At 42.8% G+C, this 14,581-nt stretch overlaps 2 protein-coding genes across 3 annotated transcripts; one reads left to right on the top strand and one right to left on the bottom strand.

Annotated features, from left to right (window-relative positions):
• The first annotated feature begins 3,392 nt into the window (after positions 1–3,392).
• Positions 3,393–4,639, top strand: LOC101770324 (protein CASPARIAN STRIP INTEGRITY FACTOR 1). Its single transcript, XM_004952403.4, has 3 exons — positions 3,393–3,628; positions 3,934–3,986; positions 4,169–4,639. The coding sequence occupies exons 1-3, from the start codon at positions 3,544–3,546 to the stop codon at positions 4,304–4,306; spliced, it is 276 nt and encodes a 91-aa protein (XP_004952460.1). The 5' UTR covers positions 3,393–3,543; the 3' UTR covers positions 4,307–4,639.
• A 1,068-nt stretch (positions 4,640–5,707) lies between these two features.
• Positions 5,708–13,401, bottom strand: LOC101769915 (tRNA pseudouridine synthase A 1). Of its 2 annotated transcripts, XM_004952402.4 has the most exons (8): positions 13,109–13,401; positions 11,649–11,713; positions 9,978–10,096; positions 9,767–9,887; positions 7,524–7,663; positions 7,036–7,398; positions 6,827–6,889; positions 5,708–6,181 (listed from the first exon to the last, which is right to left on the bottom strand). In XM_004952402.4, exons 3-8 carry the CDS (start codon positions 10,053–10,055, stop codon positions 5,945–5,947), a joined length of 1,002 nt encoding a protein of 333 aa, XP_004952459.1. In that variant the 5' UTR covers positions 10,056–10,096; positions 11,649–11,713; positions 13,109–13,401; the 3' UTR covers positions 5,708–5,944. The 2 variants fall into 2 exon arrangements, with proteins under 2 accessions (XP_004952459.1, XP_022683029.1); XM_022827294.1 differs by lacking the exon at positions 11,649–11,713 and having other exon boundaries at positions 5,852–6,181.
• Between the last annotated feature and the right edge of the window lie 1,180 nt (positions 13,402–14,581).

The following is a 14,581-nucleotide window of genomic DNA, read 5'->3' as shown; positions in this document are numbered from 1 at the left end:
GGATTTTAAATTGCAACTTGAAATATGTAGTTTGAAGTTCCCACCCATTATTTTCCCTATTAACCACATGCCCCGCAAAAAAAGTCAAGCAGGAGGGCATTCGTCTTTTGGTGCCACAACTAAAAAAAATTCAAATATGTATTGTATCCCGGATGGAGTGGCATAACCAAAAAAAAGTCAAAAAGGTGGTCTGCCTGCCATAGCTTTCATTTCCGACAGAACAGGGAACAAAAATAGGGGGCTCCTGTATATAACTTGTGGAAGTTGGTTAAGCATTGTGGCTTTAAAGCCCGTTAGGCCCAAATTAGAAATCTAAATTCAACATTTCGGAAGACTACATTCAACATTTCCTAAGAATATCAAAATTTAGAGATAATACATTCAACATATTTGAAAAATGTATATCAACATTTTCAAAAAGAAAACCACAACATTTTTTACAACGTATTTCAACATTTTGGAAAAATGGATTCAAACATTTATCAATACCTGCATCAATATTTTTAAAAATAAAAAGCCATGCTTCTTCTCCAGTGCCGGCGCACGGCAGGTCGGCAGGCGTGGCTAGCTAGCGGATGCGGCGGACTGGCGCGCACGACGACAAGCTGCAGGCCGCGGCCACGGGTGTGGAGGGAAGGGGGGAGGGGGGCACGTGCGGTAAGCCGGCAACCATATGGGCGACGGAGGCGTCGTGGGGGAAGCGGCGAGCTCAGGGTGGCAGCCAGGACATGGGTGTGGTTAGGCTAGGGTTGAGAAGGACAGGTGCAGGAATGGAATTGTTTTGCACAAATCTCAAATAATGGAAGTTTAATAGGAAAAGAACTTCTGGAACCTATATAGATTTTGCGCGGAAATACCATCCAAAAACTAGGAGTCCGTATCGTACCCACCACGAGCTGCTGTTATTGGGCTTGCGCGCCATGTTAGTGGGCTTTAAAGCTAAGTTGCTTAACTGGCTTGTAAAAGTCAGATAGGAGCCCCCATGGATGCTCAGCTGGAGGGTAAAATTGAACCAAGCTTCATAGGAGAATTTATTACTTTGCCAGAATTTTCTGCATGGCTAGCAACAACTTAGATGAGTCATGTCATGGGCTCATCATTCTCCTCTTATTGAAACAAAGCCGTCCTCGACTTTAACATGATTTTAGGAGTTCCTTTCTTGAATATATTAGGTCCATTTATTAAACTATCCCATTGCATTGTAGCATCAACAATTTTCTGATCATCCTTAACAACAACAGGAACAGGACCAATGTGATCAGAATTAATCGCAGGAATATCTGAGGGTTCATCCTGAACTTCAAACAAAAACTTCCTGGAGTTTGATATGTTTTTAGCATCTTCTTTCTTGGGCTCAGTCACATGTGCAATTTTTGAATCGAGATGCATTAGGCAGTAGTTATGGAACAAATGGTAGTTATGAAACATTAGGCTAAATTATGGAAACTTTCTGATTAACTCTAGCTGTAATAATTGGAACGTCACTTCTATTAGCCATAGTTATTGGAGCAGGGATCACCACATCACTATATCCAACTCATATCCCATCTTGATGAAGATTCTGAATGGACCTTCAGCTAATTTTGTAATTTCAAAGAGTTCTGCTTCTGAACCTTCAATTATACCATAAATTATGTTCTGAAAACTCCCTTTTTTTTCACTTCTATTCTTGTTTTTATTCCGGGTGTGTATAGCGTTCTAGTTTCCCCCCCTAATAGCAGCTAATTAGATGCTCCTTCTATTTTAATTTTTTCTTACAAACCCCAATTATAGGGTTTTCTCACCAGCAATTTCATCCCACAAACATGCATCTGACCTGATAAACACCTCAGCTTTCTCCTAAAAATACTATGGCCTTTCACTTCGATTGACCTATAAATAAAAAAATAAATAAAAAGGAATTATGGTCCTGGCGATCTGCTTTCTAAGTTTGGCTTATTTACAGCTCTGGCTGAACAGCTGAACCTTCTTTCACCCCATTAGCGCACTACAACAGCTAGGAAACAATAAAGCACCTTTGATCCCATCATGCAACTCAGCAACTTGTCAAGTGCAAATCTCATCCCCCGCATGCGGATCCTGCACCACACTACCATCTTAAGGTACACAAATGCATGGAGGAAAGCAAAGCCAGGCATTGTGCTTGCTTTGCCATATCGCCAACCACTTGGGCAGAAAGACGGGACATAACCTGTCTAGTAATAAGAGGCCACTAGCTCAACAAAGACAGCATCTAATCACATACTTTGTATGCGGAGCACTCGTAGTGGAGCTCCCCTTTATCCTCCACTACTGCCCCCTGATGACAATGTGCTTTGCATCGTCATTGTTCCTGCGATGGCCACTTTCTACCAGGGTATCATCAGGGGCACTTTCTCTTCCTCCTGCACTAGTCCCTCTGTCTGATTCTGCAGCATACCGCTCCCATTCTGCAAAAATCGTGCGCATCATGAGGGCTGCTCGATTGTGGGTGGCAATTTCTGTTAGGCTGGCATGGCTTTTCACTTTGATCTATCCCCTTGCCACTGCTGTACTTTTGCCATGACATGTTGATGGAATGTGTGAACTGAAGGTGATGACAAAGGAATTCAAGCATGACCACTGTTTCACGTCTATCCTATTGTGATCCACATATCCTGAACAATGTGGTGCTCTGTGCTACTGTGGTTTATCATTTCAGCCTACATGCCATTTTTAACAACCTACTATGGTTTTGAGTGTATTATTCCTGGTTTGTTAGTGGCCACAAATGAGTTACACATAGAAGAGCGAAGGAATCAAATTTATTTATTACAGTTACTGAAGCGATGCTGGCATCCATCAACCTACTTTTGCTTCCACGAGTGGTGGTTTTTTAGAAATGAAAAAGTAACATGAGTTGCAAACTTTCCCTTCAGCGACAGCACCTGGTTACAAACTTCCCCTCCGCACTTAGAAATATCACCCCTTCAGCACCTAATCGCACAAATTAATATAAAAAACAAGAAAGTGGCAACGCAAATGTTCCTGAAACTGATATCTCTAAGGGGTGAAACTTACCTGAAAATAATTCCAGCTTTAATTGTGCAGCATGCGAGCAACAACTGGCAGATATCAGAAGATCATAGCAATTGATTAGCCATTCCCAAAAAACCATGTGCTGATGTAGTGGTGAAGCAGTATGGAAAAAAATATGATTATTGTAACTGAAAGAAGGCATTTGTCGAATTGCACTTTTTTGTCAAGTAATATTTAAAAAATCAAAGTGAAGTAAGCAAGCATCCACCAACCATGATGACCCCATCCTGAAAATTCCAAACAGAAGGCATCTGGCACTCCACTTTTGGCCCCAGAAAATTTTTAAATCATCTTTCCCTTGGAAATTTGTTCAGAGGAAGTGGGATTCGTTTTTGTCGCATGTAAGGGATTGCCCAACTGCCTGGTTATATATTCAGCTTTCGTTGCCAAAGAAAAGGGGCGAAAGGGAGGAAGGCCTGCTTCACCTGGTTTCAGGTTCATGTGTTGTGCGTGTTACCAAGAGTGTACGCGTCGTGTGATTTCAGAATGAGGATGCTATCAAGGTCTTGGAGATCTGCGTCCCTCTTTCCTGTCATCGTCTTTGCCTTGTTGTTCTCAACTTCATTCGCAGGTTTGTGCGACTAGTTCTTTCTTTGAAGTTCTTGAGCTAGTTTTCCCTTGATTTAAGCCTTGAATCCCCAAACATAAGATTGTTCAGTAGTGAATTTCCTCTTTTACCTAGCCTGAGAACATGATGCTTCCAGCTGGTCCGGCCTTTGCTTATGTGTTAAGTTTCATCAAGATACAGGAGAAGTGAATCTTTCACTTGATGTTAATAGGTTCCTGTCTGGATAGTAGTTGTGATTACATATCTTGTGTTGGAGAAAATAGCTGTGGTTCTCCTAGGTTCTCACTGGTGTGATTGTTTGTTTTCAGGGAGACAGTGCAATTTCTTGACGGATCAAGATGCCCTACGTCATCAAGGAGAGGTATATAGCAGGAAAACTAAACTGGCGGGCACTCCAAAACCCTCCTTTCTTCTCCCCAGTTCATCGTACAAACTACTACTCACAAAACCATGCATTTCAAATACTTGGGCTTCATATCTACCTTTTTCATACAAAAATTATCTATGTTTTTTTCTAACGTTTACCTGAAAATTAATTTGCAGGCAGCAGGGGCTGAACAGAAGGAAGCAGTAGTGCCACTGGTGCATGGTCGGATGCTCAATGTCAAGACGAATGATTACGGCAGCTATGACCCTTCCCCAACCACGGACAAGCCGCACTTCAAGCTCATACCCAACTGATCAAATTACGTATCGAGCTTGCCGCAATGGAGTGGCCGATGAGGAATTTAGCTGCTTACATATGTGTGCCTGACGTATAGATAGAGAGGTATTCCTAGGCTTGCTAAAATTATTATAATGACATTTAGTACCTTTTTATAGATGTTGCTCGTGCTGTGTTCAGTAGCCACAAGGAGCTGTCAGTGTTCATTCGGTTGAACTTGTCATATATTGTACTTAAACCATACATATATGCAAGTAAGTTTTTCCCATGGGCAGGGCAGTACTTGTTATCCTTTCGAACAAATATTTTGGCTTGTGTTTGTATGGAATCTTAGAGATTTCTTGACTTCAGATTATGGTAGGACATGATTCAATTTGATACTGTGCACCAACAGGACAGAGAAAGTTGATTGAGAGCGATTTTGTAGTTTTATTATTGGCTTATGGTAAAATTCTATATTTCACAAATGAAAATGCTCGTTTTATCCTGCTAATTGGCCAATTTTGTACAGCAACTTGGCACACTGCTAACTGTGATGTACCTCCTCTACTACTTTTAAATATATAACGATCAGGGCAAACTAACTAGCCCTAAATATCATATTTTAAAACAGAGAGTATAATGTATTCAAAAGGTGTTAAGACAAAGTCAACGGCGGACGTCTCTCCCCTTAGATTGAGTTTTTTTTCATGTTCCTCTTTGGTCAGCTATGCTTCCCATTTAAATAGGATTAGTGTTTTCACAATGTGGGGATAGTTGGACAGCATAGCTATCCAGAAAAATGCAAAGAAAAAAAAAACAAAGAAACATTGTCGTCGGGAGTCAAAATCTGGTCCTCAACGAGAGCACAGAAAAAAACCAGAAGCTAGTTTTAGTGGTTTCAGTCTGGAGTTGAGAAACAACACAGACATGCGAGCTCAGAAATGCTGACACGAACAGCCGAGCAATGCTAATAGTGGTGACTCCGAAGTCCAAACGATCGTCCGAGCAGGTTATTCATTGGTGTGACGGAGCTCCTTGGATTTCAGACGGCTTGACGGCTTCGTGGCAGATTTGAAGAAATTAGAAATGTATAGATGGACCAGTGGAAACCACCAGCGGCGCGGATGCCTATGAAGATTCTTGCATACTGACGGTCACCCAGAAACCGTACGTGGCCAGCGGACGGGTCATTGCTGCTGTGCCTGGAAACCATACGTAGTTGTGGTTCGAGTTTGTTTTGGATATGCCATTCAATCTAGATGGCTTCTTCCGCGTGCATTCTCTGCTTTCTCTAAATGAGTTGTCTTGCTGGGTTTTTTTTTTATCTCTTTTGCTTCTAGTCGGACATGTTATTCAACTAGATGTCATAGTGTAAGGTCAGAATGATCCTGATGTTCTTGAGTGTCTAGGGTAATAGCTTTTCCTTCTATACAAGGTTTGCTCCAAGAATCAGTTTACTGACATTCACAGATGAATCTACTATTCACTCAAAACAATTGTTCGTTACTTCGTTAGGAAAAGAATCGATGAGTGTAAAGAGATAACTTGTAAGGGTCCCTTGACCAGATCCTGTACCCAGAAACTAGCAGGCATTCAGGTCCTCTGGTTGACAGTTCCAAGGAAACTGTAGGAGGCAACTAAAAGATGGTATATTTCTGGCACATAATTCTTCATTAGTAAAATGGAATTCTGCATTTACTAAGCTGGTGTGTCCTACCAAAGGAATTTGGAGGGGAACCTTCAGGTGGCTTCAGGATTTCCTCGTCATAGTTAACCGACATGAGATACAATCCGTGTGGTGGTGCTGATAAGGCCACCCTCGCCAGTTCTTTGCGGTCCCTTGCCGCAATTATCACTGGAACGATGTCAGGAGGCAGGGCTTCCTTTCCAACTTGAAGCAGCAAAGCTACCTGCATCATCCAATACAGATGTTAACTGTGCACTAAAGAGATATATGGTAACGCCCAAAACACAGGCTACCAAGTTACAGAAGATAAATGTGTCAAATGCTGCGAACTGCAAGTTGGCAACACCATCCACAAAGTCCACTACATGTGACAAGATGCTAGAAAGAAAATATTGTGCAATCCTACTGCGTTAAGATTTGCAATCTTGATCTTTCAGAGGATCAAGGCAAGCATTCATGTCATATAAGGGAAGATATGCTATAACACTGGAAGTGATAGGATATAGCAGAATCAAATAAAGATAAATGCAATAGTAATGGTGTATTCTAGTTTTGCTAGTGACTTATATCACAGTAGATGGAGATATGATGCACTGTTGGATACGTCTGATTAGTTTACACTAACATTCAAAGACTGGAATGCAGATCTATGAAGTGCTTTTCATGGCTGATTTTAATTATCAAGTATACAAAAAGACAATGATAAACAGGGTTTCTATTAATGGGCTCCAGAAATTTGTTTATCCGATGTATCCAAAAGACCAACGGTGGAGCTTTATGAAAATAAAGGGATTCAATAATAATTGCAAGGCCAAAATATGTGCAATGGTAAGAAGCTAAATTCGAAACAGGCAGATAACAAAATTACCATGTTCCTCACTTGTCTGTACAGAAAACCTGTGCCTTCAACCTCAAGCTGTAAGAGAGCACCCTGGAGAGTACCAAGAAAAGAAGATCATGTCAACAAACACCAAACCATAATCCAACACAGAATGATTTCCCTCCAGAAACTAAAGATAAAACCAGAGGGTAAAAAACAATAGTACCAAAAACATAGTTAGTTTGGGCATCAACTACCATTTCAGTAACATCAAATCGTGTAATCTTCTTTATGGGACTGCGTTCCCGATCATTATGTGCTGCATTAGCAAAAGATGTGAAGTCATGGATTCCAACAAAGTGTTTTGCAGCCTGTCGCATGGCATGCGGATTAAGTTTGTAAGCACTATGGTAAGCATAACAATTATGAAAGGGGTCCATGATTGCTTCATTATAGATCTTGTAGTGATAGATTTTGCTCTTTGTGGATGAACGAGCGTGGAACTCAGGACGTGCGGCACTAATTTCCCTGACTCGAATCTCAGGAGGAAGAAGTCCATTGATTGCAGAATGAATGCTATGGAGGCAATCATAAGCAAAGGGTGTAGTGAAATGTGCCACCTGAAAAACAACAAATTTTATTTGTTATCCCTGACAGTTCACAAAAATCATAATGACATTCAGCAGTGCTAGATACACAAGCCGGATGATAAATGTCCAGGTAAGCCATAGCACGTTTATTGGACCTGACCCCATGCATGAACACCTGTATCTGTCCTGCCTGCACCAACCAAGCATAGCTTCTTCCGATCCAGCTTAGTGATGCGTATCAGTGCATTCTCCAAAAAGCATTGTATGGTTGGAGGCGATGGTTGATACTGCCAACCTGAGATATAATACAGAGAATCATGAGATTTCAAAAATATATAATTCTCATGAAAACCGTAGTGATGTCCATGTAGGAAAAAAGAACAGAGTTCTACTTAACTTTTCACAGCCAATTTATTATAATGTTTAGATGCACATATGCAAGCACACTGATGACATTTTAGCATTCAAATGGTTAAGAGCATTCCCAGGGTCAGTGAACCATCAGGACTCACCATATTCACATATCTAACAAGATAACTAATGATTTTGCAGAAAACACTGCCAACATGAATAAAAATGAGTCCAAATCAAATCCAAAATCTATTGAGTAGTCAGATGAGTGTAAGTTGTAACATTTCGTTTAATTTCTCTGTTAATAATACAAGGATAAACCAATGATTAGTGAAGGGAATAAATTCCACACATGAGATGTAATGAAAATCAGCTGCAAAAAATGACAAGATAAAACCTGGTGGCAGGTGAAAAAGAGTTGTGGTAGACTATGAGCGAGCCCTATAGAGGCAAAAAGTCATTTCAACCTTGTGCAATGATCAGATCAAAATGTCATTTGTGACTCTTTATATAACACCCTAAAGGCTGATTGCTGCACAAATACGTGTTTGGCAATTCGTGGTTCAACGTGGAATGGGGCCGAAACCCCGTGACACAGGAAGCAGAACCACGAGGGGCAACACCTCCGCCTGAGCTGAAGCTGAATTTGGCTTGGTGTGGATTGGGGAATATACCGGTCAAAACCTGTCGACCCGCATGGGAGAGAATATAAAATAATCGTCAGATAAGGCATGGAACAGAACGCCTCATTTGCATTGCGTCGATCTTTTTCTCGCCCTCGTTTGTCCCTCTCCCTCCTCTCTGCACGCTTCAGCTGCATCCCTCCAGTGGCATCCACACTGCTCCGCATCCACCACAATGTGTCTCCACCTCTACTCGCCACAACCTCACCCGCCTCCGCATTAACCCGCCATGGCTCCAGCTCCGACCCCCAAACCTGACAAAACGACTCTACAGCACTGTGCCCCACTAGGTCTGTTATTCATCCCTCATCTGTGTTGTTGGTGTTCTTGTGGATCGAAGTTATCACAGATTGGAAATATTCTGGGTGTAAAGTTCTATTTTGTAAGTTGTTTTTAGTTGCCAAAATCAGTTTTGGGTTAATCTTTGTCTTGGATCTGGTGGTGCCCCAACAATCTGATGAAGCATGGGTTTTAATTTTTTATGCCATCTTGATCTGATTAAGCAATCTCACATGCAGCTTGCTGGTTCTGCAATGACCAGCATCGTTCACCTGATCACAAGGAAAAGCTTACCGAGGAGCTTTGCGGCATGGAATTCCAAGGGGAAATTTCCTAACTAATAATTCCAAGTGTGACTTGATTTTGTGATCATTAACAAGCTTCAAATGTTCTTGTATGGGAGGATATTGGCTACAAATGTTCTACTGACTTATAGTTGTCACATGTTCTTCTACTGTACAGTTCATTTATCTATAAAGCTTATGCATGAATTGTTTGATAAAGAACAGTTGCATATCTACAATGTAGCACTTGCTGATCTCATTGTGACTGTTCAATTACTAGTTCACAATTGTGTCAGCTGTCTATTGCCAGGTTGTGTAGTCGAGAAGATCATAACTTAGGGTGTAGTTGTGAAAAAAATGGATGTTTGACTGATTATTTGAGATGATGTTATTGCCTTTTTCTAGTTGTCTAAATATTCCTCCCAGAAAGTTTGTAAGTCTGAATATTGACCAAGTCGGTGAGTGTTGGGCCTAACTATACAACATGTCTAGTGTATTACTAACTCACAATTGTCTCTATATTGATACTCGTCCAGTATCTTATTATGTAAGGGCCACAATGTTAGGATTTTCTTTTCCTCAATGAATCAGGGTTTTATTTTTATTTTTTTACTACACTGATTTGTCATGTACACAGTGGAATGGTATGAAGCCCAAGGCCGAATGCAAAATGTAAAACTTTCTCTGTAAAGTCTTGGAATAGAACCAAAACAATACCACAAAGCCTTAAAACGCTAACAAGAAGATATCAACCCCACAAATCAAAGGCAAAGTAGATGCTAAGTCTGAAATAAATCAAACCTTTGAACTTTGTCCCGTCATAGGCGATCACCATCCTCCATTTGTGCATATTCTCCGGTGGCACTGTGTCCACTTGGTCCACCTCCGGCACAAGAAACGAAAGCCGACCTCCATCTGCAAGCTGCTACCGCCAATCCAAGCAAGACAAGAAATCTTTTCACATAAGATGAGAAAGGAGCAGAGGAATAGAGAGGAGCCTGGAGAGATTTACCGAGGTGTTTCCACCGCAGGTGGAGGCGGAGGCATGGGAGCGGAAAGCAGTGAAGCGAAGGGATGCTAGGCCCAACATATCCAGTTCTCAATTCAGCTCAGAGAGCATGCTGAAGCGACCTGAAAGAAACCAGATTCTCGGAAACGAGAATCCGACTCCTGGATCAATAGATATCACGTACAGAACTCATCTCAGCATAATATCATTTCCTTACAACGATAATAGAGTACAATATTGAGTATTTACATCCGGAACAACCGAATACGAATATGATACAAGCCCCTTGGGCTAAGCGACAAGTCTTCATCTCCAATCTTCACCACAGGCATCCTTGAGCGAAGCAACGCAACCCTTTCACCATGGAATCCTCGTGATCAGACTTATGCTCCAAGTCCGAACTTATGAATACTAGTATTATGGCAGACTTATGGTCCACGTCACCATCCATATATGCGCAAGCTTTAAGTGGCCTAATACTAGTATTCAAAAGTAGTCAAGGAATAGGCTCGGGTTTCCTATGCAGCAGCAAGCATAAAGAGTAAACTCCATATCCACCATCCCATCTCTCAACACAACAGGTGCGTCCTGGCACACCAGGTTCCCATCTCCAAACATTCTATGTCCATCTCTAGGGCAATGCGAAGGCTCCCTCTCTTCGCATCTCAACAACTACAGCCGGATCCTAAAGGGAAAGGGAGCAACTTCCCCTCTTCCCGACTGCAATTGTGATCCTCACATCTCACATATGTAGCTAACATGGGGAGGTAGGGATTTCCCAAAAAACAATGGAAGACAAAGCACTTCATAGGGATGTTCATGACTAAGGACGCATTTATACGTATAGTTTTATCTCTGCAGAGTGTGTACACCTAGATCCACTCGGGCAAGTCGGGGATCAGCCAACTGAGATGCAACCCACAACCATGACTCTCTAACTAGTATGGTACCATCCTGTTTTCCCAGCTTGGGTATCCTCGGCAAGCTGAAGGACCTGGGACTGTGAATCTCTTGGCCAACAAGTGTCGAATTTCAGAAAGTAGGGTCGATAAATGACCAGGCCCGGCACACCTCAAATCCTCCATGGGCGTGTCCAGTCTACCATCTCCTATCACACTACTCCTACCTACAGTCCTAGTACCATCTAGCTAGGGAATGGCTAGAACCCTTCCCATAGGGGTAAGTGGTTAGTATGTTTGACAAATTCCTGTGAAGCGGTTGATCCACTCGGTTTTAGACTGGGGCGAGCTTCTAACTTCCAAAAGTGTATCCACCACAGTTGTCAACTGTACCCATTACTGGTATCACCACCAACTCATGAGCTCTAACACATACAAATGTACCCATAACAGGTACTCCGTAGTGAACACCCAGGTGCGAACCCCAAACCCCAATCCTAGGATTGGGTTAAGTATAAGCTCACCCCCGCCAAGTTTCCCAAAAACACCTTCTCCTACCAGTTTTAACCCAACTCACGCCAAGAGTCCTAATCACGATTTCCCATCACATATGCAAGCGCAGAACAGGAAAACATATATATAACAGTGTGGTAGGACAACAAGGATAATGGTATAAAGTAAGGCTATGCAGGCGTATCATCATCATGCGGAAAGTAAAGCGCTAGCATTCTACTCAGCAATGCCTAATAGGATTCAAGTCAGGATGGGCGTGAACCTAGAGTGTCCTTCACTGAACCTCCTCCTCTTGATGTAGCTTGGGTCTTCGGGATCTTCCGAGTCCTAGATACGTAATTAAAATAAATACTGAGGATCTATTTGCAAATAAACTGCAAAGGAGATTCAAATAAGATCCAAATAGCATCAAAACCTATTCTATCGAGTTAGGCATGATTTTAGAAAGATAATGAAACTGGTTTAAAATACCGAAACACTTTCTGAGTACTGCCTAATATGATTACATATGAATTTTCTGATTACATATGAATTTTCAAATACCGAAACACTTTCTGAATTTAATTAATTTGGTAAAGCATAAGAGACACAAGTCAGCATGTTAGAGGCCACATGTTAGCTTTAGGTTGGTCAAAGTTACAGTGATGATGTCAGCATGTTGACTCAATCAACATTGACCAAGTCAACGGGTCAAAGGTCAGATGGGCCCACATTTCAGCATGTGGGCCCCGCTGCTGACGCGGCTATTAATGGCACGTAACCTGGCTGCCACGTGGCAGCCTCTTGTTGCCTTGGTTGGGCCTAGCTTGATGTGCATAAGCCGGGCGGTCTTGCCGACTCGGCCCACGGTCATAGCTCGGGTTAGGGGTACGGTGTTGGTGGACTGGGTGCAGCGGATCTGATTTGGTGGTCAGGGATCCCATGTGGCTGAGCGTTAGTTTTGACTAGTTTGGGTTCAGGCTTCTGTAGCATACCAGATCTTCGACAGAATGTCCCAGGGTAATTACCGCAAGGGCAGGGCAAGACAAGGTCACGTTCCGAGCGGCATCAAGGCATGGCTAGGCTTTCCTTCACGTCAAGCTGCGCCACGGTGAGCTCAAGGTGGATTCTTGTGCGCGAGGCAGCAGCTTGGCTTCGACGCGCTCATGGGGCAACGGCAAGCCATTCCCACGGTAAGGTCAAGCAGCAGCATGGCAAAGAGGCGGATGTGGGCGGTGCACGGCTGGGCATGGCGTCCATCGTGGCGAGGTCAAGAAGGGTGGATGAGGCAGCAAACGCCTGCAGCAAGACTAGGTCCCCATGGCCGTGCATCGGCAAGGTTGGGTGGCGAAGCTGTGCATGTGCAGGGCCACTATTGGCAGGATGGCGGCGCCTACCCTTGCCAGTGCAAACGTGCAGGCAGCTCAGGCATAAACTCGAACACGTACAGGGCATAGAAAACGTACAAATGCCCTCACGCTTGCTAGCTTCTCACAAGGTACTGTGGCGCCATTGATGGGATCAGAACAGTGCACAGGCTAGCACGTAGATGGATCAAAACTAGAGCACGGACATGGCATGGCAAAAGGCTCAAGGGGTTGGCCGGTGGTACGGGGCGTCCGGTGCACGCAGGGTGCTCGACCATTTGTCCAAACGGACTTCGCCATCTGCGGATGGGGAGGTTGTGGCGCTGGCAGCTGGGCAAACGGATGGAGAAAGGGTGGCATGGCTGGGCTTGCTCACCGTGGGGCTCGTCAGAGGTCAAGGCGATGCAGGGAGTCGGTGCGGCCGTGGCGAGGTGAGGCAGGGCCGGCTCAGTGCAGGGGCAGCAGGCCGGCGTCGCGGCGAGCTCGCGGTTCTCTAGGCTCGGCAGTGGCTTCACGTCCGGATCCTCTTGCTCGCGCTCTTCGTCGTCGAGGTGGCGCTCCTCCCGCTCCTGCTCGGCCTTCTGGTGGTGGACAGCGCCGGCGGCAGCGCTCGGACTGAGGAAAAGAGAGGGAAGCTCGGGCGGAGAAGAAAGGAAGAAAGAGAGGGCTAAAGCTGCGGGCAGGCAGCGTCGTACGGCGAGGGGATAAGGGCAAGGTGCAGGTGGGCCAAGATGGGCCAGTTCGATAGCTGATGGGCCTCGCGCTAACTGGGCTTGCGTGAGCTGGAAATCCTATCCATCCCACCGGGAAGACCAGCGATAACTAAGCCACAACAGCACAACAAACTATCTCAACATTTTAGATGAACTATTTCAACATTTTTTCTAAAAAATTGGTGAATGTAGAAAAAATGTTAGGCAAAAAATATTGGTGAGTGCAGAAAAAATGTTGGTAAGTGCAGAAAAAAGAGTTGGTGCATGTAAAAAATTGTTGAGAAATATTGTTGGTGAACATAAAAATGTTAAAGAAAATGTTGGTATATAAAAAATTTTGGTCAATATTAAGAAATGTTGATAACAATTAAGTAAGACTTTTTTAAAAAAAATTTGATGAATGCTAGCAAATGTTGATAGATGTTAAAAAAATCTTGCACATGGACTTTATGAACTTTAAAGATAAGTTACTTATCTACCTTCTAGGAGCCCCTGCGTGAGTCAGGATTCCTATCTATCTTCCAGAAAAAAATTCTTATACATCTTATAGTGTTTGAGATTCATACAACTATAGTAGATATTTGGGATGGTGCATGCGGAAGTCCGCAGCAGAAAGTCGAAAGTAGCCAACAGGCGTGCGCATACTAGTTGCTGGCTTGGCGTAGGGCACGTGGCAAGCTATGGTTTGTTGGTTAGTGGGTGGGTTGAGCTTGAATTCGATATTTCAAATGTATTTTTCTCATAACTGTTGATCCATTTCGAAAACCGTTTGAACCACGATGTTCTTTAGATTTAATGCAACAAAATAAGATCCAATATTTTATTTTAAATTTTTATTTAAACATTTCAACCTACTATTTCAACATTTTTAATATGATATTTCAACATTTGTGATACACTAGTTCAACATTTTCAAATGTTGAATGAGGTCTTTTAAAATATTGAATCACTTCGATAAAAATGTTGATCAGTTTGACCAAAATACTGAATCTGTATTACAACATTTCAACAACTATTTCAACTTTTTAATATGACATTTCAACATTTGTGACACACTAGTTCAACATTTTTAAGAAAATGTTGAAATTTTTAAGAAAATGTTGAACGAGTTTTTTTGAATCACTTCGATAAAATGT

The sequence above is a fragment of the Setaria italica genome, chromosome I (genome assembly GCF_000263155.2).
Source record: "Setaria italica strain Yugu1 chromosome I, Setaria_italica_v2.0, whole genome shotgun sequence".
Classification (NCBI taxonomy): domain Eukaryota; kingdom Viridiplantae; phylum Streptophyta; class Magnoliopsida; order Poales; family Poaceae; genus Setaria; species Setaria italica.
The sequence above is the reverse complement of the archived record's forward strand: the minus strand, read 5'-3'. Positions and strand labels throughout refer to the sequence as shown.

Bases quoted from the DNA above. Each gene is read 5' to 3' on its own strand.
- LOC101770324 (XM_004952403.4), top strand. From the start codon at position 3,544: ATGAGGATGCTATCAAGGTCTTGGAGATCTGCGTCCCTCTTTCCTGTC. The intron at 3,629-3,933 runs GTTTGTGCGACT...GTTTGTTTTCAG, and splicing joins GTTCTCAACTTCATTCGCAG to GGAGACAGTGCAATTTCTTG. The intron at 3,987-4,168 runs GTATATAGCAGG...ATTAATTTGCAG, and splicing joins CCCTACGTCATCAAGGAGAG to GCAGCAGGGGCTGAACAGAA.
- LOC101769915 (XM_004952402.4), bottom strand. From the start codon at position 10,055: ATGTTGGGCCTAGCATCCCTTCGCTTCACTGCTTTCCGCTCCCATGCC. The intron at 7,664-9,766 runs GTTTGATTTATT...ATTATATCTCAG, and splicing joins TGACGGGACAAAGTTCAAAG to GTTGGCAGTATCAACCATCG. The intron at 6,890-7,035 runs GTAGTTGATGCC...GGTACTCTCCAG, and splicing joins GATTTGATGTTACTGAAATG to GGTGCTCTCTTACAGCTTGA.